Source organism: Tursiops truncatus, chromosome 19, assembly GCF_011762595.2.
Source record: "Tursiops truncatus isolate mTurTru1 chromosome 19, mTurTru1.mat.Y, whole genome shotgun sequence".
In the NCBI taxonomy this organism is placed as follows: domain Eukaryota; kingdom Metazoa; phylum Chordata; class Mammalia; order Artiodactyla; family Delphinidae; genus Tursiops; species Tursiops truncatus.
Window position 1 is genome coordinate 56,331,363 of NC_047052.1, and position 24,782 is coordinate 56,356,144.

The 24,782-nt window shown below is 49.5% G+C and overlaps 1 protein-coding gene across 1 annotated transcript; it reads right to left on the reverse strand.

Moving 5' to 3' along the window:
* Positions 1–10,014: 10,014 nt before the first annotated feature.
* LOC117309219 (uncharacterized) lies at positions 10,015–19,192 on the reverse strand. Its single transcript, XM_033845981.2, has 6 exons — positions 19,123–19,192; positions 18,390–18,481; positions 15,867–15,972; positions 13,456–13,545; positions 11,413–11,504; positions 10,015–10,294 (listed from the first exon to the last, which is right to left on the reverse strand). The coding sequence occupies exons 1-6, from the start codon at positions 19,190–19,192 to the stop codon at positions 10,112–10,114; spliced, it is 633 nt and encodes a 210-aa protein (XP_033701872.1). The 3' UTR covers positions 10,015–10,111.
* Positions 19,193–24,782: the final 5,590 nt, after the last annotated feature.

The window sequence follows — 24,782 nt, forward strand, 5'->3', positions numbered from 1 at the left end:
AATAGATGTATTATGTAAGTTAATGCAAAAATATTATGAATTTTGAAACGAAAGAGGGCAGCAAGTAAATTTCCTGAAAGGAGAAAGGTAGTATTTATACTTTCTATCCTTCCTACCCAAATAGCCCCTTCTATCTCACCCCCGTGCCCACGCCCCCGCAACCCGGTTCTCCAGGGAAGCATGTTAGAAGGTAGTGACAAAAGCAGCTAATATGTTAAACACTAAAAAAAAGCTCAAGAGTTCCTAAAAAAAAAATGTATGAGTGATGGTAGGTTGCTTGATTTCTGAGTAGGGAAGAACTTCCAGAGAAATGGGGATGAGAGTGGAGGGAGAAGGGGGCGGAGACCAAGAGATCCCAGGTGGGCAGAGGCTGTGGTGGGAGGAGGAAGCAGGGACTGAAGGGAGCAAACAGAAGAGAGGTGCTGAGGCAAGAGAAAGGGAGCAAAGCAAGGCAAGGCAGAGTGCAGGGGCAGAGCTGAGGAGTGGGGCAAGCTAAAGAGGAAGTGCAGAAAAGAGCTGCCAGTCTGGGAAAGGAGGGGTGTGCCGGGGCACGGGCTAGGCACACAGAAAGAAGGGGCAGGACTCAGGTAAAGGAGCAGCAGAAAAGAGAGGCGGGACTGAGGAGAGAGAGGGGTCCAGAGCCAGGACAGAGGGGAAGGATACGGAGAGGAGGGTTGGGACAGAAGTGGAGGAGAAGGTGGAACAGGGCTGAGGGAGAAGGAGACATGGGGCAAGGGGAAGGAACACAGACAGGAGGGGTGGGACTGAGATGGGGGAGAGGAGCAGCAAGGAGGGGCAGGGGCCAAGGCACAGCGGACAGACGCAGAGTGGGACTGAGGTAGAGCAGCAGAAGTGGGGACAGTGCTGAGGTAGAGGGAAGGTAAGGGACTGGGAGAGGAGAGGTGGAACCAGAGCAAGGGGGAAAAACACAGAGAGGAAGGGTGGGACAGAGGTAGGGGGGAGCAGAGTGAAGGAGTTGAGCTGAGGTAGATAAAGGGGGTGGAGCTGGGAGAGAGTTAGGGCAGAGGGGCGGGACAAAGGCAGGGCCAAGTATGAGAGCTGGGCCTTGAGGGGAGAGGTGGGGGCTTAAGGGGGCGTGGGGTCTGGATGCGGAGTGGAGGGGGCCTACGGGGGGGGAAGTGACTGGGGGGGGTCCTCAAAAGGGAGGGTGGTCCTTGAGGAGGGCAGGGGGGTGGGGCAATCCTTGAGGAGGAGGGGGGATCCTCAAGGGGAGGGAGGGTGCTTCTAGCAAGGGAAGGGCCAGGGTTGGGTCCTTGAGGAGGAGGGCAGGGGTCCTGGAGGGGGAGGGCTGGGGGGTACTCGAAAGGGAGGGTGGGGGTCCTCAAGAGGAAAGGAGAGGTTCTGGGGGGGAGGGCGGGGGGAGGGTCCTCAAGGGGGAAGGAGGATGTTCTGAGGGGAAGGGGGGTCCTCGAAGGGGAGGGGTGGGCGAAGGTCTTCAAGGGGAAAGGAGGGTGTTTGGTGGGGAAGGGCGGGGGCGGGCGGACCGTCCAGGCCTGAAAGCCTTCTGGCCGAGGAGCTCGTTGGCAGGAGGCCGAGGCGTGAGGGGCAGGGAGGCCGCCGCGTCCTCCTCAGAGCCGACCACCGCCCGCGCGGCCTCCCGCCTCTTCCCCTCAGGGCCGCTACTTAGCGCCTTTCCAGTCGACCTCCCAGTGAAGGGTCCCGGCCCCGCCAGCGTCGCCTCAGGTAGGCCCGCGCCTCCACAGCCCGCGAGCCCGCTCCGTGGCCCCACGTGCCTCCCGCAGTGTGCGACCCGGGACAGCGCGCGCTCACCTTGCTAGCGCGACGCCGCCGTCGCCGCCGCCTGACTGAAACGTTCGGCCTCGGACTTGGCGCCCAAACCCGCGGCGCATGCGCTATGTGCGGCCTGCGCGTGCGCCTTGTGGGGCGGCCGGAGGGCTGCGCGGGAAACGCAGGCCGCTTCCGGCCGGCTCCGCTGGGGGCACGCGAGAACTAGGCTGGATTGGAGGGGACGGAAGACCTGCTTCCTGTAAATGCTTTAGTAATTTTTTCAATAGTTAACACATGGTTTAAATTTTTTTTTAATTAAATAAGCAGTATGCAGTGGAAAGTCTGCTCACCGTTTGTGTGTGTGTGTGTGTGTGTGCCACCCACCAATTTTTTTAACACCTTTATTGGAGTATAATTGCTTTACAATGGTGTGTTAGTTTCTGCTGTATAACATAGTGAATCAGCTATGCATATACATATATCCCCATATCCTCTCCCTCTTGCATCTCACTCCCACACTCCCTATCCCACCCCTCTAGGTGGTCACAAAGCACCGAGCTGATCTCCCTGTACTATGTGGCTGCTTCCCACTAGCTATCTCTTTTACATTTGGTAGTGTATATAAGTCCGTGCCACTCTCTCACTTCATCCCAGCTTACCCTTCTCCCTCCCCGTGTCCTCAAGTCCATTCTCTATGTCTGTGTCTTTATTCCTGTCCTGCCCCTAGGTTCTTCAGAACCTTTTTTTTTTTTTTTAGATTCCATATATATGTGTTAGCATACAGTATTTGTTTTTCTCTTTCTAACTTACTTCACTCTGTAGGATAGACCCTAGGTCCATCCACCTCACTGCAAATAACTCAATTTCGTTTCTTTTTATGGCTTAGTAATATTCCATTGTATATATGTGCCACATCTTCTTTATCCATTCATCTGTCGATGGACACTTAGGTTGCTTCCATGTCCTGGCTGTTGTAAATAGAGCTTCAATGAACATTGTGGTACATGACTCTCTTTGAATTATGGTTTTCTCAGGGTATATGCCCAGTAGTGGGATTGCTGGGTCGTATGGTAGTTCTATTTGTAGTTTTTTAAGGAACCTCCATACTGTTCTCCATACTGGCTGTATCAATTTACATTCCCACCAACAGTGCAAGAGGGTTCCCTTTTCTCCACACCCTCTCCAGCATTTATTGTTTGTAGATTTTTTCATGATGGCCATTCTGACTGGTGTGAGGTGATACCTCATTGTAGTTTTTGATTTGCATTTCTCTAATAATTAGTGATGTTGAGCATGCTTTCATGTGTTTGTTGGCAATCTGTATATCTTTTTTGGAGAAATGTCTGTTTAGGTCTTCTGCCCATTTTTGGATTGAGTTGTTTGTGTTTTTGATATTGAGCTGCATGAGCTGCTTGTAAATTTTGGAGATTAATCCTTTGTCAGTTGCTTCATTTGCAAATATTTTCTCCCATTCTGAGGGTTGTCTTTTGGTCTTGTTTATGGTTTCCTTTGCTGTGCAAAAGCTTTTAAGTTTCATTAGGTCCCATTTGTTTATTTTTGTTTTTATTTCCATTTCTCTAGGAGGCGGGTCAAAAAGGATCTTGCTATGATTTATGGCATAGAGCGTTCTGCCTATGTTTTCCTCTAAGAGTTTTATAGTGTCTGGCCTTACATTTAGGTCTTTAATCCATTTTGAGTTTATTTTAGTGTGTGGTGTTCACCCACCAACTTTTTAATGTCATAAACCACATACACCCAGGTAACCAGTGCAATTATTTAAATATTTATGAATAATTATGAAAGCATGAACGTTTTCAGCATCCTTCCACAATTTCTTTATGTATATATAAGTAGATCTATATGTATATGTATTTGTGCATTATACACACAGATGCGTCTGGTTATCATTGATATATATTATAAACATGTATCTATACTATAATATATATTCTGTACATATATATCTGTAATACAAATAAATATATTTTAAAATATAAAATATTTTAAATATATAAATATAATATATATCTTATAAATAAATTAAAAATGTAAAGATATAATACAATGTATGACACTTGTACAATATGATATATACTGTAACATAAAATGTGTACTTAAGTAATATATAACACACCTATCATTATGATGATACATAGATTCACTATTACGTATAATTATATATTTGTCCAAAAATAATACATATATTTTTATGTTTGCAAAAATACTCATGGTCTTATTTCCTCCCTTTTTTATACAAAAGGTGGGAGACTTTGCACAGTATTCTGTGCCTTCATTTTTTTACTTACCAGTATACCTCAGAGAGCTTTTCATATCAGTACAAAGAGAATTTGCCCACTGTTTCTGAACAGCTGTTTGGATTCTGCTGTATAGTTGTGACTTGATTTATTTAACCCATTCCTGACTACTGGGTGGTTGAGTTGTTTTCAGCCCTTTGCTACCAGTATTCAGTGCATAACTTTGACCTTCAGTGATTCCGAGATGTGTAAATCTGCTAGGAAGATAAATCCCCTGGAGTGGAATCGCTGAGGCAAAGTGCACATGTGTGTGTCATTTTGATAGAGATTTCTAAATTGCGTTCCATAGACACTGTTGCAGCTTAGACCCCCACCAGCCTGTGTGAGCAAACCTGCATTCTGAGTGTTATATGATGCTTTTTCAAATTTTCCAAAACCAATGTTGAGAAACTCAAGGCAGTTCTAGTTTATGTTTCTTTTCTCATGAGCAAGGTAGAACATGTTTTCCTGTGTTTAGGAGCCATTTGTATTTAACTAAAGAATATTTATCGGGCAGGGGCTCAAGATATGCAGGGAAAGCATACTGAAACGTGCAATAATTATTTTATGCATAATGATGTTCATGGTAGTGATGATGATGATGACATAATGGTTAATATTTCTTGACACAGACCTTTATACCCATCACAAAAATTAACTCAAAATGGATCACACACCTAAATGTAAAACCAAAACTTGAAAACTCCTGGAAGAAAACGTAAGAGAAAAACCTATGACCTGAGATTTGGCGATGACTTTTTAGGTATACACGTGCAGACTCTTGCAGAGTCAAGCCTAGTCTCACAAAGTCGGAACACACAAACTCCTGGTGGGGGGGATTCCCCAAAAGTGCCCTCCTTATCTGGAAATCTACAACTCAGAGGTCATTTAAACTCTCTGAGCCTCAGTTTGTCCCTCCAGAATGAAAAGACAGTAACTTATTAAATATAAGAATCAAATATGATTAAATACATGCGTAGTGGAGGAAAGTTTTTTCCTCTACCCTCTTATGGTCCCTGGGTGGGTCTGAAAGTTAACTAACAAAGACGATTAACAGGAGAAAAGCCTACAAGTTGTTTTAATATAACTTTTACATGACACAAGAGCCTTCCTAAGGAAATGAAGACCCAAAGAAACAGACCTGAGTATTTTATGCTAGGTTTGATAGGGCGTGGACAGTTGTGGAAGACTATAAGAGGTTAAGGAATAGGAGGAAAGTGTAATAACCTGGTGGAAACTTAGCAAGGCCTGTGTGTTAGGATTCTTCTTGGAAGCGTTCCTTTTTCTTTGGCGATAAGGATGCTCCTTTCCTCCTGGTATAGGGAGGGCACGTCTCCCATGAGGGATTTATGACCTGTTTCAGGGAAGCAGGGGAAAGGAGAGGTGAGAGTGAATTTCCTGCTTTGGCTGTTTTCTCAAACCCCTTCAGCTTCAATATGCCAGGTGCCACATTTAGGCGTAGGGTATCCTGAACCACATCACATGTCAAGTGACTGAAAGAAATGGTGTACGAGACCTGTACAGGCAATTTATGGGTTGGCTACAATTTTATTGTTATTAGGGGGTGAGTATCAGGAGATGGCTTCCTTCACCTCCTCTCCGGGGCTTCAGATTCCCTGCATCACTGTCCCTGTCGCTGTCCCCATACCCCCTGGACCCGTGCTCCCCACCAGTCAGGAAGACAGAGCCCCCGTTGTCCCCTCGCTGCTGGACCCAGCGTCCTGTCTTGTCCCTCCGGTCTTCTCTCCTCTAGGTGGCAGGAGGAATCCACGGGAATCGAGTCGCCTGTGCGCTCAACTGCACCAAGAGCTGCTGGCCGTCCTGGGGTGACTCTCTGGTCCTCAACGTGACTAGCCGGCGCGCCCGCCACACGGGTCCCAGGTTCCTAGGCAGCGCCCCTTGAGACCCCCAGACCCTGAACGCACTTGGCGCGCGCTCTCAGGGAGCCCCCTCCCCGAGAGCCCCCTCCTCCCGAACGGGTTGTGACTTGGCGCGGGCTTCCCGGGGAACAGGGGCGGGGCGGGCTAGCTCAGTGCTGGTCCCAGGCATCCTGCAGAGGGTCCAGAAAACGTGCCCGGGGACCGCGCAGGACAAAGGCGCGAAAGGAGCCCCTCACGACCACTGCCCCTCCCCTGCCCACATAGATACTCAGGTCGAGTGACTGAAACAGTGCCTGAAACAAAGTATACAAAGTTGTCATGCTGGCTACAACTTATCGTTACTAGGGTTTGGAAATCCTGGTCCTGCACCTCCTCTTTGACCCCAGCGTTCCTGCCTCACTGTCTCTGTTTCTGGGCATTCCAGCTGGGCCTCAAACAGCCATCCTCCCCACAGCGCCCCTCCCCCTCCCCACCTGGACCCAGTCCTGGACCAGGTCTTCCAGGAGAAGGGAAGTGCGAGTTGACAGGGAAGAGCCGCAGGTTATGCTTCTGAGCAGCAGAGACACAACAGCCTGGATGCCCGGGTCACGGGGAGGGGGGCGGGGTAGGGGGCTGCAGAATCATCAGACACACAGTGACCCCCAGCCACACTGTGGAGTTATTCGGATCAGAGCATGTATAGGTGCAATTCTCCTAGACGACAGCCACTAGTTTTCTCTTCTGAAGAGCTGCACCAATTTACCCTTCCACAACAATGCATGAGAGTTCCAGGGGTTTCACAGCCTCACCAACTCTCATATTTTTCCTCTAGTCATTCTGATGGATGTGTACTTGTACCACTGGAATCTGGTTTTGGAAAACAAAACTTTAATTTATTGAAATATCTCAAGCTGGATAGGTTATAAATATCAACAAAATTAGAACTTCAGAAGTAGAAGCTGGAGTGAGAAAGAGGTTGTTTGTTTGTTTGTTTTTATAATGAAGACACCTTGTTACTATTTGGGATTCTTATGAAATGTCTGTATTATCTGAATGAGAAAACTCTCTGTATGTTCTCCTATATTCTTGAGGCGAAGAAGCTGATAGGTGATAATTTTACTACTCAGAAATGGGTGGATGCCTTCCTAAGTAACAGAGGGCTGTAAACTGGTGATAATCTTAAAACCAGCCAGCACAAAAGAACTGCCATAAATATCTTGTAAACTATGAAGGCCCCACTACATGCGTACAAGGAGGAAAATTAAAAGGTGCTGGCTGAAGCAGCAGCAGAGAAACCCTGGAGGAGGGGCCCTGCAGATGGAGGAAACAGCCAGTGCCAAGGCCCTGAGTCAGGGTTTCTGTCACCTGCCACCCAAGGAGTCTGATACAGAGGATGCAGGACAAGGAAGAAGGGTGGGGATGAGAACATGAGAGTGGAAGGATCTCTCGGGCTGGAAGAATGGAAAAGCCATCCTGGAAGGAAACTTGTCCTGCAGACTAGTCCCACCTCCCCAGGGGCATATAGGGAGGATTTCCCATGGAGATTGCAGTGCTCTCTCTCCTGCTCACGTTGATTCCACATCACCTCGCTGGGGGGCTCCAGGGACATCTCTCTCCCTGACACCAGGATCATCTCCTTGCTCCAACCTGGTGGTCAACTTTGGTTTGAAAACCTGATGCCCGGCTCCAAAGAAGGAAAGAAGAGTGAGATGCCTCCCAGCATGCAACCCAGACCAAATGTTTGCATAGAAAGACCAACCGTGTGATAAAAAAAGGACCTCCAGAGAGAACGTGGGGAAACTCCCTCCCCAGCCTCCACATCCACCTTGACCTACCCACACCTTCCACCCCACCAGCTCAAATCTCTAAGGATGGAGATCCAAGTAGTTCCCAGGCAGCAGAGCCCACCCCATTGCGTACATCAGCCAATCAGCTCATACCTTATCTCTCTGGCCACTGTAATTGGTTAGCTGTGGTCATGTGATGAAGCCAGGTCCAATCAGATCAGGTCAGACTCCTGGGGGGAATACAAGCACCAAAATAGTCTACCATTCCTGTTGCAAGTGAATTAGAGCACTGGTGCTCCTGGGGCTCCTGGAAGCTGTCTTGAGACCAGGAGCAGAGCCAACACCATCAAAATCCCAGTGCTAGAGGCCAGTCCGGGGCTGGAGCTCATCCGTGTCTTCTGGAAACTTGATAGCCTTTTGGAATCACCAGACCACCAAGCTCTGGTGAGCCCTGTCTGAACTGGGGGAGGCCGTCCTTACACAGGGAGCTCAGATTCCCACAGTTGTCAATAACGTGTCCTTGTACAGGTCCTTCTGAACCAGCTCCAGCAGGACCTGGGTGAAGGACATGGCCACGTCCTTGAAGATCACTGGTTCCTGTACCTCCAGACAGCATCCTTGTTCACCGAGGGACTGGTCCCCCACGCGGCCCAGGAGAGGACATGGAAATCCACTGGAAGTTGGGAATGTGTTCAGAATTGCATTGTGGTAGATTGCAAAAATGGCCAGAGTTTTCCACCCTGCCCCATGTCCATACCATTTGACATTTAAGTGGGCAGTGCCCTCCTGTTCTGAATCTGTGCTTGGCTATGAAAATTGCTTTGGCCAATGGGATCCTGGCAAAATGTGACTTAAAGAGAAGTTTGAAGTGCTTGAGAAACTGTTATTGGTTTCTATCTTGTGCCCTGAACACTGCATGGGGATGAACATGCCTAGGCAAGCCTGCTGGAGGATGAAAGTTACCTAGAGCAGGGCCAGGTCTCCCCAGTCCCCCAAGAGAAGCCAGCCTAGGTGAGCTGAGGACCAGCGTCCACCAGGTATCTGGAGGAGCCCAGAAACCTCAGCAGAGCCACCTCCACGACCCCTTGTGGCTGTTGCTTCTAAAATTTACCAACTAAAGGATGCTCCCCACTCTCCAGTCCTACCTACAGTTCACCCTGAAAGGAATTCAGAGTGAAGATCCAGGTGAGGCATTCTATGCTCTGGGAAAAGTGGAGGAAATGGCCCTCAGATAATTAGATATTTTCAGGAGAAAATATTATGAACCAAGACTCTTGCATCTTCCCATATTTAGAAAAGCACTAAAATCATTGACTGAGATGTCTGTTCTTCATGACCAACAGGAACCGTGTGCTGAGATGTGTGCTTAACTGCATGGACCCCTTCTCCAAAATCACACAGAAACTGACCTCCTACCTACCTTTTGGAACCGTTCCTCAGAGCTCTCTGAGAGGCTATCTCCTGGTTCTAATCCGCAGTAAGTCCCCAAGTAAAATTGAACTTCACCCCTCTCATGTTGTGTATTTTTACTTCAGTCAACAGCTTTGACTTTGTGGTTGTTGGCAGAGACTCTGGAGCCAGCCTGCCTGGGTTTGAATCATGGCTTGGCTACTTATGATCTGTGTGACCTGAAGCAAGTGACATGAACTCTCTGTGCCTCTGTTCTCTTCTCTTGGAAAGATGGATAATAACAGAACCAGCCATATGGTTGTGAGAATTAAGTGGATCAAAATATGTAAAGACATTAGCTCAGTGCCTACCACATGGTCAGTGCTCGAAGGTTCATCATTCTAAATATTTGTGTAAAAATGGAGGAGCTCCTAGTCAATGGGAGAGAGATACAGAATTGAAGAGTACATTTATTCACTCATGTATTCATCACAGCCTGGTGCCGGGGCTAAATTAACATAAGAGACCTGGTCAGCGGTGGACACAATATTCATCCTCCTTTGCTGTAACAATAGAAGCTAGTAGGTGACACAGGATTGCCCAGCTAAGGACTGTACTTCCCAGCATCTCTTGCAGCTAGATTGGTCATGTGACTATGTTCTGGCCAATGAGGTTTGAGGAAAAGTGATCTGGGCATCTTGTAGGAGTTGTCCTCTGAAGGACTAAAGTGTGTCTTCCCCTTCCCTCATCCTCCTCCCCTTCCCCTGAGCCACAATGTGGACGGGATATGGGGGGGTGAGCCCTCTCCAGCCACGTGGCACAGAGCACCAAGGTCAAAGGAACTTGGCTGCCCAACTCTACGGGAATGCAATACGCCGGCTGGGGGAGTTTTACACACAGACCACAATCATGAGAGAGACATCAAGTTCGGTTTATTTAAGCAGCTGTATTTGGGGACTTTACATCACAGTAGCCCAGCATGCATGATTCCAGGGTGCTGAGTCAAGAGCAGGAAGCAGAGGGAGCTCAGGTATTAGGAAGCAGTGACAAAGCTGAGACAGCACAGGGGACATTCACACACCTTGATTTCATGAAACTCTAACACAGGCAGAGGAACGAAGGTGCAATTTGGGTCAGTTTTCAAAGGTTCAGGAGGAAATTGGGAATCAGAGTCAGGGTCATCCTGTTCCAAGTAATAGGTGAAGCAAACACTTGGCTGGAAGGAAAGAGAACAGAGAAGAAAGAACAGAACGTTAGTGTCACACTAATGACATTTTGGGGTCAGATCATTCTTTCGGGGAAGGGGGGCATCCTGTACATTGCAGGATGTTGAGCACCATCAACATCATGTATTATATATATTCATATTAGAGAAAACATGCAAATAGAAAATGTGTTAACAATCGGTGGATTTGGATGACCTTTGTACTGTTTTCATAAAGTCTTTGATTCTCACACTATTCCCTAATAAGAAAACCTCTTCAAAAGTCCTCCCTGGGACTGTTGCAGGCACTAACAGGAAGGGTGTTCTTGCGAGCATCCTGCCCCTGTGTCTCACCTGACCTCTACCCACGGCCCCCCTGATTCCCCATCAGGGCCCTCCAAACTCCCCTCCCACCTGTTAAGAAGCCCAGAGATGGAGGAGACTCCTCATTGGCTAAGGTTGAGTCACGTGCCCAGCCTGGAACCAATCACAGGGAACCCTGGCATTGCCGGCTCTGATTGGTCAGGGGCATAGCTGGAGCTGGTCTGAGGATGGGATCAGACACATCCAAAGTTCATGGAGGCAGATGGTCCTCCCAAAAATCAAGTGTTTTAACAAAAGAACGAGGAATGGTATCCAGGTGGACAAAGCCACAGCTGCCTGCCTCAGCAGGGACCGTTCCCTAATTCATTCCTTCATTTAATCAGCCCACATGTGTACAGTGCCTACCACTGGTTACATCTGTTCTAGCCAGGGGGGATATGTCATTGAACAACAGAACAGGTTCCTACCCCTTCAGAATGAACAAACAAATACAAGGTATGCTTTCGGGTAGCAATAATTATCTGACAAATATTCAGCAAGGCAGGGGGGTGGGGCAAAAGTGAGCAAGGGAGGCTTCATGGAGGAGGTGACATTGGAGCAGAGGCAGGAATTAGGAAAGAGAAGGAAGCAGGAAAGAGGGCAGCATCTTCAAGGAAAACCATCCCTTACAGATGGGGCCACATCCTTGGGGGCACAGGGGCACCCAGCCACCCAAGGGTCTCTGCCGGGCAGAGAGGCTGGCAGATGTGCCTGAGCTCTCAGAATCCAGGGGCTTCTGATTGAAGGGAGGAAACAGGCAGGCTTACCATGGGACAGATCGGCAGGACTCTGAATGACAGTCTTCCCTTCATTCCAGTGGACTTCTTTCGTGGTTCATCAGGGTTCTCAGAAAGCAGGGCTGAGAGAGAAGGAAAGACTCATGAGCCATTTTGCCCTCTGAGGCTTGAGAAACTCGATAATAATATCTTCATCATAAAATCATTGACAAGAACTAACATGTGTTGAGTACTTGCTATGTGCCAGGCACGCAGTTAAGCATTTTACACATCATAGCTAAATTGAGATGGCTACTATCATCATCCAGCTTTAGAGATGAGGAAACCAAGGCACAGAGGTTAGGACACTTGCTGGAGGTTGCACAGCAGCGCCTGCAGACATGCATTCAATTGCATCCCGAAGGCCCACAGGGAACAGAGAGGGAATGTCAGTGAGTGAAGGGGCTGAGGTGAGACAACAGGGTCTCTGGAGATGGTAGCACCCTGGGGAGCCCGTGTCCAGGAGGAAGGGACAGCTGATATGCAGCTGCCTGTGGGGATGCCCCTCCAGAAAATTGTCTAGTTTCCCCACAGAAGACAGATGTCTTGATTTAGAGTGAAATCCCCTGATATTTTAAAGCTACCAACAAATCCAGATATTTTCTTAGAAACTCCTACTCTCCTGCTGGGAATGGAAATCGGCCTCTCTATGGAGAACCATTCAGTCAACCCGTCAAAATTACAAATGCACACCCCTTTGATGCTTCCATTTCAATTTTTAAACACATTATCATGGTTATACTCCTCCGTGCGCCATATGGCCCAACTATAATCCTACCTCTACTTGCATTTATTGTCTTCCTCAAAGATTGGGAATAACCCAAATGGCCACCTGTATGAACCAGGTTAAATAAATTAGAACACAGGACAGACAGACCATGGAATGCCAGGCAGCTGGAACACAAAGTCGTCATCTTGTGGAGGAGAGTCCCCAAGATGGACAGGGGACACAGAGCTTAAGGTCAAAGACCCCGAGGCCAAACGCTTCAAATCCCAGCATGAGCTAATCATTCATCCCTGTCACCCCTCAGATTTCCCATCTGCAAAGGGGGGCAATCACTGTCCTTACCTCACAGAGTTGTGAAGCATGAGTGATTGGGTGCTTGGAAAGCACTGGGACTGGGACTGGAAGATACCAAGTGTCAGATCAGAATTAAATGAAAGAAGACAAAAGAGGAACCGGCAGTGGCATATAGAGTACACACAGTGCATCAGACATAAATACATAGTAACAGATACACATCCTTGTCTGTATGAGTGAGCATAGAACATTCTGGAACATTGGACAAGAAGCTGGAAAGTAGCTACCTCTGGTAAGGGAGTAGGTAGCTAAAAAAGTGGCCTGTATCTTGTTTTGTATGATGGTTACACACAGCTATAGATGTGATGAAACACAAGTAGAAACACACACGGATTGTGCCAATATCCATGGGCTAGTTTTGATGTTGTAGTATCATCATATAAAATAAAGATACTGGGGGAAATGGGATGAAGTGTCCATGGAACTTCTATGTACTACTATGGCAACTTCTTGTGAATATAAAATTATTGCAAAGTAAGACGTTTCAGAAAGGAAGCATCCCAGCAAATCCAACAGCCCTCACTCATGTGTCCAAGCCACCAGCAGGATCCACAGGCTTCACAGGAATCACCCCACTCCTGCCGACTCTTTGGGTCAAGCCTCCTTCATATTCCACCTGAATGACCTGACCCTGCAATTCCTGACCTGGCAACTGGATGCAGGGCCAGTCCAGGCAGGTATCCGGGCCACAAAATGGAGCCCAGATTGATTCCACCTCCCGAGAGACACCCCTGAAGACTCTGAGCAGGGGAGAGACAGGACCCACTGACGAGGGGATGTCAGGGAGGTTCCATCCTGGGTGCCGCTCAGGGCCCTCCCTTCCCAGGAAGAGCAACTAGGAGATATCTGAAGTTGGGATCAGTCTTCAGGGTCAACCTTTCCTCATCAGCCTTACCCTGGAGGCTCTCCCCACTCCCACTTGCCCACAGGTTTCCACCCCATGTGTGTCTCACCTCCTTTCTCCGGCGGCTTGGTCTGCACCGCCTCCGTTTCCTGGCCCTCGACGGTGCTGAGAGGTAGCATCGTGACACCACAGGTGCCCCCTATGGACAGGAGACCACAGTGGTCAGTGCCTGGGCTGGGGACCCAGATGGCCCGGGTGTGAACCCCAGCACTGCTCTCAGGTGTTGGATGGACTCAGACAGCTCCATCCCCCCCCCAATCTCCAGGTCCCCAACATCCAAGGGGAAGTGTTGGCAATGCCTCCCTCCTAGAGTGGCTTCCAAGGCCCAGTGTGTGATGTGGGGCGAGCGATGGCCATGGTGCCCCTTTAAGGAAAAGAAGAAATATTATGACACAGAGTGCTGGGAATCATGGGTGAAGGTCGGTTAACTGGGTATCAAAAGGGCCTCTGGAGTCTGGCGTACAGCAGGCACTCAATAAGTGCACCTCATGGTCAGCATTCCCAGTGCTGTATTTCAGCTGTGTCCTAAGGCTATAAGGCAACTTGACCAAATGGTTCAGACCAGGACCCCTCTTCCCTGTCCTCGGGGGCCTCTTCTGGTACAGGATGCTCAAGTGACTGCCTCTCAGGACTGCTGTGAAGACGAGGGGGCTGGTCCACAGACCCCTCACCACAGCCCCTGGGGAGAGGCCAGCACTGCAGCAAGGGTGCCTAGCAGCAGGCTCAGCTGTGGGGTCCTGGGACCCCGCCTCCACCCCAGCTTTACCCTGGGCAGAACTTCAGCCAGTTTGTATGGAGGGTGCACTGTGGGGATTCCAACCTGCCTGTCACTAGCTGAGAGATCTCAAGGATCAAGTTTGCCAGAGTTAACAACAATATTACAACAAATACACAGCAAACTGAGATTTGAATTTGAGATAGGCAAATCATATTTTAGCATGATAGGTCCCAATCACCACATGGTAAATGTCTACATAAAAATCACTTATTTGATATACGAAGTTATGTTTACGAATACCCAAGTCCCATGAAATATTTGGGACATAATTATACCCAAAGGTAATTCATTATTTGTTGAAATTCAAATTTAAGTAAGCATCCTGTATTTTACCTGGCAAGCCCCATTTCAGAGGTTCTTTAACCTCTTGTGCTGTCAGCTTTCCTTTCCAGAAAAATGAGTAAAATTAATTATTGAACATGAGGATTAAATATGATTAAATACACACACATACAGACACACTGACAACACGCTATCTGGAAAATCAGAGTCAACACCTCTTCCTGTAAACCTTTTTAAGAAGTGTAAGATGCAATCACAGACTCTCACTCTTAATCATGCAAATACAAGAGGCATCAATTTGTGGGAACACCCAGCCAGCCAGACACACACACAATTGTTGGAAACACACATGTTCAAATGAACGCTGATGAAACCAGGGCATGACGACACAAGCACACCTGCAGACACACTCCAGGGAAACTCTGAGACCCCCCACCACTCAGGTGGGCAGGCCTGCTAGTTAGTACTGAACGCCCTCCTCACACAAAGTCCTGGACGTACGCGCGCGCGCGCGCGCACACACACACACACACACACTCTAGCCACCCACAAACGCAGACCCACAGGCTGAAATTACACATCACCCTCTCCAACATAATTTCCCTCTGCCTACACCCAGGGCCCACGCTCATTCTCACCCAGGGCCCATCCGCAGAGGCCGCTGCTCTAAGATAATCGCCCCAGCACACCCCCCGCCCCCACCCGCAGCACGCAGGCACACAGAAGCACTGGAGGCTCAAAACCTGTTTTCCAAGTGCCCTTTTCATCTGCTAACCTTCTTATGCGTCCTTAGTGAACCCCCAACCCATCTGCAGGGACTCCCTGCCCCTCCCGACCCCCCAAACTACCTTCTGGACTCTCCCGCAAATCATTTTCCTATGTTCCATTAAGCGAATTCGTTACCTGACTGACCTCTGTGGTGTGCAGAGCAAACCTATTCCTCCCGCCTCCTCTATCCAACTAGAGTCCCCCGTCTGCCCGTTCTACCCCCTAAAACCTCAGGACCAGGACCCGGGCTCCTCCTCCACCTGTCCTGGACGGAGTCCCCGCCACCCCTACTACTGACACCCCAAACTCCTCTGTCGCTTCCACTCTTCCCTCCTCCCAGCGGCCAGAGAAATCCTCGGACCTGGAGTCGCCCTGCGGCTCAGAAGGGTCTGAGCATCCTGGCCGCCCTCAGGCGAGACGCGGGTTCCTCAAGGGGCCCCACCGCGGGCACCATCAGGTCTCAGGGGCTCCTAGGAAGCAGCTCCTGCACCCCATTGCCGCGAACGCACCCGCGCATCCTGCCTGGGAACGCCGCCCTCCCCGCGGAGACCCCGCGGCGCCATCCCGCCGCCCCGCGCTGCGCCCCCGCCCGGATGGCGCAGACCCTTCAGAGCTGCAGCCGCGGGACTGACCTCCGGACCCGGGTTCTGTCTGGGCCGCTGGGCTGGAGCGGGCAGGCTTGCTCAGGGCTTGTCCTTGGCGCCCGCGCAGCGCTGGCTCCGAAGATGTCCAGGGAATCTGTGGACAAACTCCGAGGAATGTACAGAGCTGAGTCGCTCAGCGTCACGCACACCCCCTCAACCCCCCTGACCACCAACACTAGTCAGGTGGTTAAAACAGTCTCTGACACCAGCACAGGTATCTGAGTGTTCCCTTCAATTTCACTATTGGGGGAGGTCGGGGACCTCCTCATCCTCATTGGTTAGAGAAACCAATATAAAATGTCGCCAATGGCACGTTTTAGGTGGAAGAGAATCAGTTGTTCAGGTAATAAGGGTAAGTAGTGTTTCTTAAACTTCTTACTGGAATATGAAGAAACACATGCCACACACATAGAAGCACATGTGTGCTGGACCCAGACACAAAATATCTTTTACACTGGGCATCACAGTCACAGCAGTTTGTTTTCCCCCTTCTTCTAACTTTTCTCACACTTTCACCCGTATTGACTTCAGTCTGGCATCTATTCAAAGCAAGACCAGTCACCTTTGTTGTCAAGGATGTCATGGCAAATCGTTTAGCCTTTGTGCACCATCAGGTCTGTGTCACAGCTACTGGACTTTGCAGGAAAGCAGCCCAGACCCTACCTGAGGATGGACGTGGCTGTGCTAATGAGCCCTTATTTACACTACAGGCTGTGGCTGGATGGCCAGAGTCTGCCCACTCCTGACCTAGAGAATTTTCTGTGCCAGCTACTGCAGTAGATGAAGCCAAGCTGCTCTCTGGTAAAAGGGCAGTTTGGGCAGAAACGTGAATAGATACAGTTTGTTGTTTTTCTTTTAAAAAAGAAATACTTTATGAAGATATGGATCCTGAGAATGAAAAGAGTATAATATAAAAACAGCCATTGAGTCTTGATTACGTACAAAATTTGAAATAACAACCTTAAAATAAGAAAGCTCTCACCAAGCCCATATCCTCACTTTCTGGTGGCTACACTGTGTGATAATTCTGATAATATAAGATATTTAACCCAGTCCTGAGACAGAACCTTCTGTGACCATGGCAATGTTCTGTATCTGCAATGTCCAGTATGGTAGCTACTGGCCACATCTGGCCACTGAAACCTGAGCGGCCGAGAAACCGTGTTTTGAATTTTTTTTAAGATTGATTCATTGATATTGAAGTAGCCTCATGCAGTTAGTGGTTACTGTGCTGGTGGGAAGAAAATTATACCTGAATTCCTGCTCAAATGCAAGACACGGCATCAATTAGATGGTATTCCAGAGATCATAGCTACCCTGAATCTCATTGGGGGAAAAGGTAAAAAACAACAACATACGACAACAGCAAAAAACATTAGTATGTGGCAGAGTGTGACTCTGGTCTTCAAAACCACACTATATAAGAGAATATTCTATTTCTAAGGTGATACACACTGAGGAATATATACACATATATATAACATACATATTATATACATATAATATACATATTATATTTACAAGAGAAAACATACCAACAGAAAAATATTAACAATTGGTGAATCTGGATGATCTTTGTACTGCTTTGCAAAATCTGTGACTCTTACATTCTTTTCTAATAACATTTCTAGAGAGTCCTCCCTGGGACTGCTGCAGGCACTAATAGGAAACGTGTTCTTGTGAGCATCCTCACCCTGTGCCTCCCCTGACCTCTCCCCGTGGCACCCATGGTTCCCCAACAGGGCCGCTCCAAACTCCCCTCCCACCTGTTAAGAATCCCAGAGGCAGAGCAGACGCCTCATTGGCCACGGTGAGCCACGTGCCCAGCCTGGAACAATCATGGGGGACCTTGGCATTGCCGGCTCTGATTGGTCAGGGGCATACCTGGAGCTGGTCTGAGGATGGGATCAGATCCATCCGAAGGGCATGGAGACAGGTGGTCCCCCAAGAAAAATCAAGGGTGTTAGTAGGAGAAGGAGGAATGGTGTCCAGGTGGACAAAGCCACAGCTGCCTACGCAGGAGGGACCCTTACGTAACTCATTCCCTCACGTAATCAGCCCATGTGTATACGGTGCCTAACGCTGGTTACATCTGTTCTAGGCAGGGGGATATGCCATTGAACAACAGAGGAGGTTGCTGCTCCCCAAGAACCACTCGAGTAGGGAACACAGATGATGAACACACAGATACAGGTATGCTCTCAGGTAGCAATGATTACTCTGAAAAAAATTCAGGAAGGCAGGGGTTAGAGAGAAATGGGGCAAAAGTGAGCAAGGGAGGCTTCATGGAGGAGGTGACATTGGAGCAGAGTCAGGAATTAGTAAAGAAAAGAAGGCAGGAAAGCAGGCAGCATCTTCAAGGAAAACTGTCCCCCACAGGATGGGGCCACAACTGGGATGAGGGAGGGACAAGGGGCACACAGACACCCGAGTGTCTCTGCTGGGCAAAGGAAGTTCCGGATCTCTCAGAACTCAGGAGTCTGGTCAAAGGGAGGAAAGAAACAGGCTTACCACAGGACAGAACGGCAGGACTCTGAATAACATTGTTCCCTTCATTCTGATGGGCTTCTTTGGTGGATCATCAGGGTTCTCAGAAAGCAGGACTGAGGGAGGAGGAAAGAGGCATGAGGCCATCTTGCCCTCTGAGGCTTGAGAAACTCAATAATAATAAAATCTTCATTATGAAACCACTGGCAAGAGCTAATATGTGTGGAGTAGTTTCCTTGTGCCAGGCACGCATTTAAGTGTTTTACACATCATAGCTTATTTGGTTGTTCATAATATCTCTCTGAGATGGCTACTCTCATCATCCCACTTTAGAGAAGAGAAAACCAAAGCACAGAGAAGTTAGGACATTTGTTGGAGGTTGCACAGCAGTGCCTGCAGACATGCATTAAATTGCAGCCCAAAGGTCCACAGGGAACAGACAGGGAATGCCAGAGGGTGGAGGGGCTGGGGTAAGACAACAAGGGTGTCCAGGCCACAAAAAGGAGCCCAAATTCATTCAGCTCCCAGGAGATCCCTGAAGCTCTGAGTAGGGCAGTGACAGGTTGCACTGACATCAGGTGATGTCAGGGAGTTCCATCCTGGGTGTCCTTCAAGGCACCCCCTCCCCAGGAAGAGCCTGCGGGAGATATTTGGGGTTGGGATCAATCTTCAGGGTCAACACTTCCTCATCAGCCTTACCCTGGAGACCCTCCCCACTGCCACCTGCCCACAGTTTTCCACCCCATGTGTGTCTCACCTCCTTTCTCTGGCGGCTTGGTCTGCACCTCCTCAGTTTCCTGGCCCTCGATGGTGCTGAGAGGTAGCATCGTGACACCACAGGTGCTCCCTATGGACAGGGGACCAGAGCAGTTAGTGTCTGGGCTGGGGACCCAGATGGCCCGGGTGTGAACCCCAGCACTGCTCTCAGATGTTGGATGGACTCAGGCAGCTCCATCCCCTCCCCAAGTCTCCAGGTCCCCAACATCCAAGGGGAATGTTGGCAATGCCTCCCTCTAGTGTTCGTCCAAGGCCCAGTGTGTGATGTGGGGAGAGCGATTGCCATGGTGCCTGGCAAGGGCAAGGGCAGAGACCATGGGTGTGGGGTTTCTGATGCTTTAAGAAAAACAAGAAATATTATGACACGAAGTGCTCGGCCCCTGAAAGTGAATGTCAGTTAACTGGATATCCGAAGGGCCTGTGGTGTCTGACATACAGCAGGCACTAAATAAGCACACTCATGGCCAGCATTCCCAGTGCTGTGTTTCAGCCCGGTCCTAAGGCTACACTGCAGCTTGACCATACGGTTCAGACCAGGACCCCTCTTCCCTGTCCTCGGGGGCCTCTTCTGGTACAGGATGCTCAAGTGATGGCCTCTCAGGACTGCGGTGAAGACGAGGGGGGCGGTCCACAGACCCCTCACCACAGCCCCTGGGGAGCGAGTGGCCAGCACTGCAGCAAGGGTGCCTAGCAGCAGGCTCAGCTGTGGCGTCCTGGGACCCCGCCTCCACCCCAGCTTTACCCTCGGCGGGACTTGGGCCAGTGTGTCTGGAGGGTGCAGTGGGGGGTTCCAGCCTTCCAGTCACTAGCCGAGAGATCTCAAGGATCAAGCTCGCCAGATTTAACAACAACAAGATTACAAGAAATACACAGCAAACTGAGATTTGAATTTCAGATACACAACACACGTTTTAGTATAAGTATGTTCAAACACTGCATGGGTCATGTCTACATAAAAATCATATTTTATTTAGTTTTCTAAATTATGTTTAAGTATAGCCAAGACCCATGAAATATTTGGGACATGCTTATACCCAAAGGTAATTCATTATTTGTCTAAAGTTCAAATTTAAGAAACTATCCTGTTTTTTACTTGGCAAGCCCTGATTCAGGGGTTATTTAACCTCTTGTGCTGTCAGTTTTCCCCTCCATGAAGGAAGACTATAAATTATTAAACATGAAGATTAAATATGATTAAATACACACACATACTCAGAACATATTATCTGATAAGCTAGAGTCAACACCTCTTCCCCTAAGCCTTTGTAAGAAGCATGAGACCCATCACAGACCCTCACACATAATCGTGCAAATACAAGGTGCGTCAAAGAGCGGGAACACCTGGCCAGATAGACACACACACAATTGTTGGAAACACACATTTTCAGGTGAGCACTGGGGAAACCAGGGCATGACGACACAAGCACACCTGCAGACACACCCCAGGGAAACTCAGAGACCCCCGCCACTCAGGTGGGCAGGCCTGCTAGTTAGTACTGAACACCCTCCTCACAGGCAGTCCTGGATATGCACACACACACACACACACACACACACACACACACACTAGGGCACACACAACTGCAGACGCAGAAGATGAAATTACACATCACCTTCTCCAACACAATTCCCCTCTGGCTGACACCCAGGGCCCATCCCCAGTTTCACCCAGGGTCCATGCCCCCGAGGCTGCCCCTCAAAGATGCGCGCCCCCAACAGGCTCCCTGCCCCCACCCGCAGCACGCAGGCGCACAGAGGCGCTGGCGGCTCAAAAGCTGTTTTCCAAAGGCCCTTCTCATCTGCAAACCTCTTGTGCGTTTCAGCGAACCCCCAAACACAACCGGAGGGGCTCCCGGCTCCTCATCCCTCAAACTACCCTCTGGACTCCCTGCAGTACCATTTTCCGATTTTCTACTTGGCCAGTACGTTACCTGAACCCCGATACCCGACCGGCTTCTCTGGTGTGCAGAGCAAACCTGTTCCTCCCGCCTCCTCCATCCAACTACAGAGTCCCCCGTCTGCCCGTCCTGCCCCCTAAAACCTCAGCACCAGGACCCGGGCTCCTCCTCCACCTGTCCTGGACGGAGTCCCCGCCACCCCTACTACTGACACCCCAGCCTCCTCTGTCCCCTCCAGTCTCCTCTCCAGCTAGTGGCCAGAGAAATCCTCGGACCTGGAGTCGCCCCGCGGCTCACGGGGACCTGAGCATCCCGACCGCCCTCAGGGGAAACGCGGGTTCCTCAAGGGGCCCCACCGCGGGCACCATCGGGTCTCAGGGGCTCCTAGGCAGCAGCTCCTGCACCCCACTCCCCAGAATTCACCCGCGCATCCTGCCTGGGAGCGTCGCCCTCCCCGCGGAGACCCCGCGGCGCCATCCCGCCGCCCCCCGCCCCGCGCTGCGCCCCCGCCGCATGGCACAGACCCTTCAGAGCTGCAGCCGCGGGACTGACCTCCGGACCCGGCTTCTGGCTGGACCGCTGGGCAGGAGCGGGCAGGCTTGCTCAGTGCTTGTCCTTGGCGCCCGCGCAGAGCTGGCTCCGGAGATGCCCGGGGACGCGGTGGACAAACTCGCGCGAATGAACAGGGCTGAGCTGCTCAGCGACACGCACACCCCCCAACCCCCGCCCGCAAACACAAGTCAGGTGGTTAAAACTGTCTCTGACACCAGCACAGGCGTCAGCGTGTTTGCTGCGATTCCGTTAATAGAGGGGAGGGTCGGGGGCCTCTTCGTCTTCGTTCGTTAGGGAAAGCAATTTAGAGGGTCGCCCTGGGCAGGGTTTTTAGTGGTTGAGAATTACTTGTGCAGGAAATAAGAGTACGTAGTATTTCTAAACTTGTTCTTCGAATATGAACAAACACACGCCACACACGGAGGAACACATGTATGCAGCCTGTGCCCTGGACTCAAACACAAAATATCTTTTACACTGTGCATCACAGTCCCAATAGTTCACGATTTTCCCTCCTTTTTCTAACCATTCTCACACCTCCACCCGTATTGATTTCAGTTTGGCATCTATACGAAGCAAGGTCAGTCACCTTTCTTGTCAAGGATGTCATGGCAAATACTTTAGAATTCTGGGCCATCGGCTCTGTGTAGCAGCTACTCCACTTTGCATGAAAGTAGCCCAGACGTTAGGTGAGGAATGGGTGTACTTGTGGCAAGAGCCCTTATTTACACAACAGGCTGTGGGCTGGATGACCAGAGTCTGCCCATCTCTGACCTAGAGAATATTTTGTGCCAGAACCTGGAGTAGACAAAGCCAAGAAGTTCCTGTAAAAAGTGTTGTTTGGACAGAAATGCGAACATGTATACTTTAAAAAATATATTTTATGAAAATTTGAATCCTGTGAATTGAAAGAGTGTAATATAAAAATAAGAATAGATTCTTGATATATGTGCAAAATTTGAAATAACAAGCTTTAAAAACACCTCTCATAAGCCTCGGGTTTCTCTCCTACAAATTGGGGATCATATTAGTTCCTATTTCATAGGACTCCAGTGAAGGTTACATAAGATCTTCTATGCTCAGCACCATAACTGACAGGTGCAAAGTGCCCAGGAAATGTTAGCATTTATCCAACATTGTCAGTAACCGACTGGTTAATCTGCCCCAGGCAGAGGGGGGTGTCCTGCAGGCAGGGCACTGACCACCCTGAGACTCAAACTGCCCAGAGGACCGTGCATGGAGCCAGGAGTCTCCAAGAGCCATTGATAAGATGCTCTGTCTGGCTGTGCTTCTTCAGTCTCTCACAGCACCAAGCCCACATCCTCACTTTCTGGGGGCTACACTTTGTGATAATTCTGATAGCCTATGAGATTTAAAGCAGTCCTGAGACAGACCATTCTGTGACTTTGGAAATTTTCTGTATCTGCACTGCCCAGTGCCGTAGCCACTGGCCACGTTTGGCCACTGAATCATTCCTGGAGCAGCTGAGAAACTCTGTTTTGAATGTTATATAAGATTGATTCGTTTACACTGAAGTAGTCTCATGCAGCTGGTTAGTGATTACTGTGTTGGAGAGCAAGAAAATTATACCTGAATTCCTTCTCAAATGCAATTCTCTGTAATGATACTATTGACATTGACATTTGGAGCCGGAACATTCTCTGTGCAGGGGGTTTTCTGGTGAATTGCACCATGTTTAGAGGATCATTGGTCTCTACCGATTACAGCTTAGTAGCAACACCAATTTTGGACAACCAGAAATATCCCCAAACTTGCAGGGAAATTCCAGGAGGGGGCAGTGGAGTATCACCCCAAATGAGAACGTCTGCTCTACCAGAAAACTTCTGAGGAGAAATGAAGGAAAATTCCACCCACATAGGTTCCCTCATTTTACCTGCACTGGGGGGTTTTGCATGCATTCCAGCTAAAGGCGCTTTCACACTGGGAGAGTTTACAGTCTTTTCCAACATGAATTTCCTGGTGGTGCGTCAGGGAGGAGACCTGCCCGAAGGACCCCACCTTTGGTGCATGCACACGGCTTCCCTGCCGTGTGGAATTTCCCGTGATTATTAGGAGTTGGGTCTTCGGGGAAAGCTTTCCCACACTCAGGACACCTGTAGGGTTTCTATCTGGGAAGCATGCTCTGATGACTCTGAACACTTGGCATACGCAGGAAGTCTTTCCTCATCCCTCACACTGATAACATATCGTCCCAGAGACTTTTCTGACGCTTGAGAAGGGCCACCTGGCAGGTGGAGGCTCTCTCACATTCCTGGCTTCCCTCCCAGGTGCCTGGCTGGTGAATCCTCTTGTGTTCTAACAGGTGGGAGCCGATGCAGGTTGGGGATATGATCACAATCCTGCCTTGTGGTAGGTTGCAAACATGGCCCCAGTTTTCCACCCTCCCCCATGTCCAAACCTGCAGCCCCCTAAGTGTTTAGTGCCCTCCTCTTCTGAATCTGCACTTGGCCATGGAATTGCTTTGGCCAAAGGGATGCTGGCAAAATGTGATTCAAGCAGAAGCTTGAAAAGTACTTGTGAAACTGGTATTTGTTTCTCTCTTGCATCTTTACCCCTGCCATGAGGATGAACGTGACCAGGCAAGCCTGCTGGAGGATGAAAGATACTTGGAGCAGGGCCAGGTCTCCCCAGTGCCCCAAGAGAAGCCAGCCTAGGTGAGCTGAGGACCAGCGTCCACCAGGCATCTGGAGGAGCCCAGAAACCTCAGCAGAGACACCTCCACGACCCCTTGTGGCTTTGCTCCTGAAGTTTGCCAACTAAAGGATGCTGCCCACCATTCCATACCACCTACAGTTCACCCTGAAAGGAATTCAGGGTGAAGACCAGGGTGAGGCACTCTGTGCTCTGGGGAAAGTGGCAGAAAGGTCCCTCTGAATGCAGCTTTCTTGGCCCTTTCCTGTTTGTCCATTTCTGTTCCCCTCTAACCTTAAAAGAACCTAATCAGAGGAATGAGATCACTAAGCAATTGAAACCCACTCCTGACTTATATTCTCTCCTGAATGCACATCATGCCTTGTCTAACCTGTCGATTCTTTTCCTAGATAAAAAGAAGTATGACTGGCTCTCTACCCCCAATAGCGCCCCTAAGCAATCCTGCCGGCAGATCATGCGGGCAAGATAACATCTGAAGAGAGACTCAGCCAGTTCCGCATGCAATGGAGAATGATGC

Excerpts from the sequence above, each read along its gene's own strand:
- LOC117309219 (XM_033845981.2), bottom strand. The coding sequence starts at position 19,192 with ATGCTACCTCTCAGCACCATCGAGGGCCAGGAAACTGAGGAGGTGCAG. Across the intron at positions 18,482-19,122 it reads CAAGCCGCCAGAGAAAGGAG|TCCTGCTTTCTGAGAACCCT; the intron begins GTGAGACACACA and ends CTCCTCCCTCAG. Across the intron at positions 11,505-13,455 it reads CAAGCCGCCGGAGAAAGGAG|CCCTGCTTTCTGAGAACCCT; the intron begins GTGAGACACACA and ends CTTCTCTCTCAG.